Below are 4,234 nucleotides of genomic sequence, written 5' to 3'. Positions count from 1 at the left end.
TAGGGTTAACGGTACAGGGTGCACACCCCGCTCCATGATGGGCCAGCCCATTTTCATTTTTTTCCTTTCATAAACTGCATTCGAACCCGCGTCGATGGGTTCAGTGCAAGATACGCTAACCAACACAGCCACTCCACCCTCTGTGATAGCGTAAAGCTTCTCCCCTCTTTTATTCTTTATGTTTCCTTTTTCCTTTTCTTTATTCATTATCTTTCCTCTTCTTTTTCTTTTTCTATCCTTTTTGGGATATGAATTTCTTTTTCAAATTCATTGAACTTTTTCCAAAATTGATGAATCGGTGATATTTTTTCAAATTTGATGAACTTTAAAAAAAACGTGAACTGTTTTTGAAGTTTGTGAACTTTTTCAAAACTGATGAACTTTTTTTAAAATTCGATGAACTTTGTTTTTAAAAATCGATGAACTTTTCTTAAATAGATGAACTTTTATAAAAAAAATCGTGAACTATGTTACGTTTGTGAACTTTTCTTTCAGAATTCGTGAACACTTTTGAATTTACATTTTTTTTCTTTTTTTCAAAAGTCAACCTATCTACTAGTCAACCACGATCAAGCGAACGAAGGTGACATGCGAGAGGAGCGAACGAGGTGATCTGGGACGGCCTGGTTCGCGGGCGCGTAGTCCCCAGTACCTCAAGCCGGCACTGAAGGCGCCCTATAGGGGCTCCCAGATTCCTTTGCCTTAGGCTGGCCATAGTGGGGGTAACATAAGTAGTATCATATACTTGGGACTCGCAAACATGCTTATGTGGCAGACAATTAAAGAAGAGAGAGATAGTTATAGTAATAACATAGGTAGATACCGTAACATAATAAATGTGATGCTACTATGTGTCATGCATGGCAATAAATGAAACCACCTATGATACTAGTCTAAGTTACTCCCCACTATGACCAGCCTTACCAAAGATTAAATCATTCCTTAACTCCCAAGAACATGAATAAGATTTTTGCTGATGCACCGATGACCTTAACTTATCCAACAAAATAAGCAACCAATCTGGGCCCGAGAAATGCAAAACATTTTGGCCCAAGCCTGCCACTGTTTATTTACAAGGAAAAAGTGCTCTTCATCTACTCTTCATCTTTGATCTGATCAGTGCAGCCCCTTGGATCGTCCGCAGCCCATGATGGACGACGGCAGCCGGCCGACCCTCTCGACGCCCTCCTCGAAGACCACACCCATGCCCATGAACACATGCGCCTCCACGTGGCAGTGGAACAGCCACACCCCCGGGTTGTCCGCCCGGAACCGCACCGCCGTCCACCCATCCGGGTGCAGCGGTACCGTGTTCTTCATGATCGGATCTCTCACGTTGAGCAGCCTCCAGGCGTCCGCGGCCGGGTTGAACTTACCTTCGCCGTGGCCGAGCACCCAGAAGTCGTGACCATGGAGATGCCACGGGTGCGTCTCGCTCTTGTTGTTGAGCATGTTGGAGTTCTGCAGCACCACGTCCACCACGGAGCCGAGCGCCAGCCGGTACACCGGGCTGCCCACGGTCCCGTTCGTCGGCGCCGGCGCGGAGATGTCGTGGCTCATGTGGTCGTACATGTCGGGCGGGGGGCGCTGCTCGTACGCGTCTTTCATGCCGCGTTTCATCGCCACGAGGTACGGCGTGGCTGGGAACATGAGGGACACGCCATTGATAGTCCACTTGATGTGGCCATCGATCCGGTTCTGGGTGTTGAGGAGGAGCAGCGTGCGGTCGGCCCTCGCCGGCATGGGCTCTACGAAGCGTGGGTGCGCGAAGATGGCCCTGCTCTGCTCCACCCTGATAGCCGTGTTGTTCCATGCCGGGCCAGCCGGTGGCGCCGTGGGCGGAGGCATCCACGGGTTGTTGCCGTTGAAGGCGTAGCTGACAACGGCCTTACCGCTGGGTGTCTGGCTGGGGTTGCGGCCAACGACGTGGGACGCAGCCCAGTAGTTTCGCCGCGGGTCCTGGTCGGCCTTGACCAGCACGGAGTACGTCTCGCCGGAGTAGATGAAAAGGCCCCTCACGGCGAACGGCCGCACGTAGTGCCCGTCGGCCTCCACCACCATCATCGGGTGGCCCTCGATCTCGAAGTAGAGCGAGGAGAGCGAGGTGAGGCTGCCGATGCGGAGGAGGTATGTCTTCCCCGGCACGGCGGTGAAGAGAGTCGGCAGAGCGCAGTCGGGGCGGGAGGCGTTGCACGTTCCACTGGGAGCGAGCGAGCAGTTGAACATTCCTCGGCCGTTGATGAGGAGAGACTGGGGCTCGGTGACGAAGACGAAGGGGTTGGAGGAGAGGCCCGTGGCCTGCTCGTAGACGCTCTTGTGCCACCAGTCGCCGAGGAGGACGGTGTGCTCCTCGTCGTAAGAAAAGGGCTCGACGAAGCCGTCCGGCACGGTGACCACGATCATGCCGTTGAGCCCCGCCACGCGCTGCATCCCGTAGTGCGCATGGTACAGGTAGGTGCCAGGCTGAAAACACACAAAACACATTGACAAATGAGAATTTTGCGATCATGCGTTGACAAAGTAAAACAAGTCTTGCAATGTAATGTATGCTGCTAAGCTGCTTACTCTGTCGACGACGAATTTGTAGGTGAAGGTTTCGCCGGGCAGGATGGGGCACTGCGTGACGCCGGCGACGCCGTCAGCCCACGGCGTGCCAATCTGGCGGATGCCGTGCCAGTGGATGGCGGTGTTCTCGGTCTCGAGCTTGTTGTGGACGGCGACGACGATGGTGTCGCCCAGCGTGGCGCGGATGGTCGGGCCGGGAGCCTCGCCGTTGACGGTCACCGCGAGCTTCTCGAAGCAGTCGGGGGACTTCAACTGGTAGGAGATGTCCCACTCGTAATGGTGCTCCTTGGCCTCCGCCACGGCCACCAGCAGCCAGACGCAGAGGACGGCGGCGGCAGCGAGCAGTGGCCTCGCCGACGGTAGCATGGTGCCTGCGGTAGACGTGGCACCACCAGAGAGCTCCTTAATGGTACTGACCACTGGCGCTGGCTGTGGATTGAAGCAAGAAGAAGCTAACCGCTGCGCTGCAGTAGCTTGGTTGGCTTGTGTGTCGACGATGTTGCATTGGTGTGTTTTCGTTGCTCGACCAAATGCGTTATATATAGGTTTTATTATTTTGATTGAGCCAATGCGCGGCTAGCGGATGATTGGATCGATTGAACCGTTCAAGCAGAGGCATGTGCATGCACACGGTCATGGTGGGTGGCATTTTCCATTTTTTAATTTGCAAGTAGCTAAAGAGACGACTGGGAATGATTAAACCTTACACGCGTGTTGAATTGACTTAAGAATTAATCAGCAGATCGGCTGTCAAGCCAGCATGTGTGTGTTTAAGACCGGATCAGGTCTTGCATGCATGCAGGCAGGCATGCAGTCGGCGGGCAGTGAAAGGTGCATCCTCCGTTGAGGTGGATTAGAGAGTTGGTCACAAAAGTCTCTGAAGTGATCTAAACAAGAACCAAAACTGAACGATGACAGTGGCTGTTTACAAGTAAGGCTGGTTGTAATGGAAATATTATATAGTAATATCATGCATATGATACTACCTTCTTAATGCATAGTACTGTATCATATATTAGTATCATTTAGTACTTTATTTATTGTCATGCATGACACAAAGTAGCATAACATTTATTATGATATGGTATCATAATATAATACTCCATCATCTCTTTCTTCATTTAATACTACGACACCTCATCAAAATTGTCTAGTTGGCATGCATGATACTAACTATGATACTACCATTACGACCAGCATGTTGGGCTCGTGGGGCTGCGTATCCAACTGCCACCCATACGTTTTGTAAGAAAATATACTTTTTCTCCCAGCTTTATGATTAAATCTATGAGACATGTGGGATTACCCAAGCAAGCTTTAGACAAGTTCAACACAACCGTCAAACACAACCAGGTTCACACCTTGAAAAAAACAGGTTCACACCTACTAGTGCATTGACTGAAGCAACAACAAAGAAGGACCGTGCTACTGTTCTGTCGACATTGAACTAGGGGAAACGAGTTTTTTCTGGGGGCCGCCTCCATTTTAACACCTGACACACTGATTTCTAAACTTTGAAGGCTTCCTTTGGTTCATAGCATAGGATTATCTTAGAAATATAAAACTTATAAAAAAATAAGATGACATGTATCTGAAATTCTATAATTTAAAAAAATAGCATTTGGTTCACATGAAAAAAAATCATTGATTCTACGATCATGTTTATTTT

General features: G+C 49.9%; 1 protein-coding gene across 1 annotated transcript; it reads right to left on the bottom strand.

Moving 5' to 3' along the window:
* Positions 1 to 925: 925 nt before the first annotated feature.
* On the bottom strand, positions 926 to 3,068 carry LOC125556348 (L-ascorbate oxidase-like). The gene is made up of 2 exons (XM_048719098.1): positions 2,566 to 3,068; positions 926 to 2,463 (listed from the first exon to the last, which is right to left on the bottom strand). The coding sequence occupies exons 1-2, from the start codon at positions 2,929 to 2,931 to the stop codon at positions 1,117 to 1,119; spliced, it is 1,713 nt and encodes a 570-aa protein (XP_048575055.1). The 5' UTR covers positions 2,932 to 3,068; the 3' UTR covers positions 926 to 1,116.
* Between the last annotated feature and the right edge of the window lie 1,166 nt (positions 3,069 to 4,234).

This window comes from Triticum urartu, chromosome 5 (assembly GCF_003073215.2).
Source record: "Triticum urartu cultivar G1812 chromosome 5, Tu2.1, whole genome shotgun sequence".
In the NCBI taxonomy this organism is placed as follows: domain Eukaryota; kingdom Viridiplantae; phylum Streptophyta; class Magnoliopsida; order Poales; family Poaceae; genus Triticum; species Triticum urartu.
The sequence above is the reverse complement of the archived record's forward strand: the minus strand, read 5'-3'. Positions and strand labels throughout refer to the sequence as shown.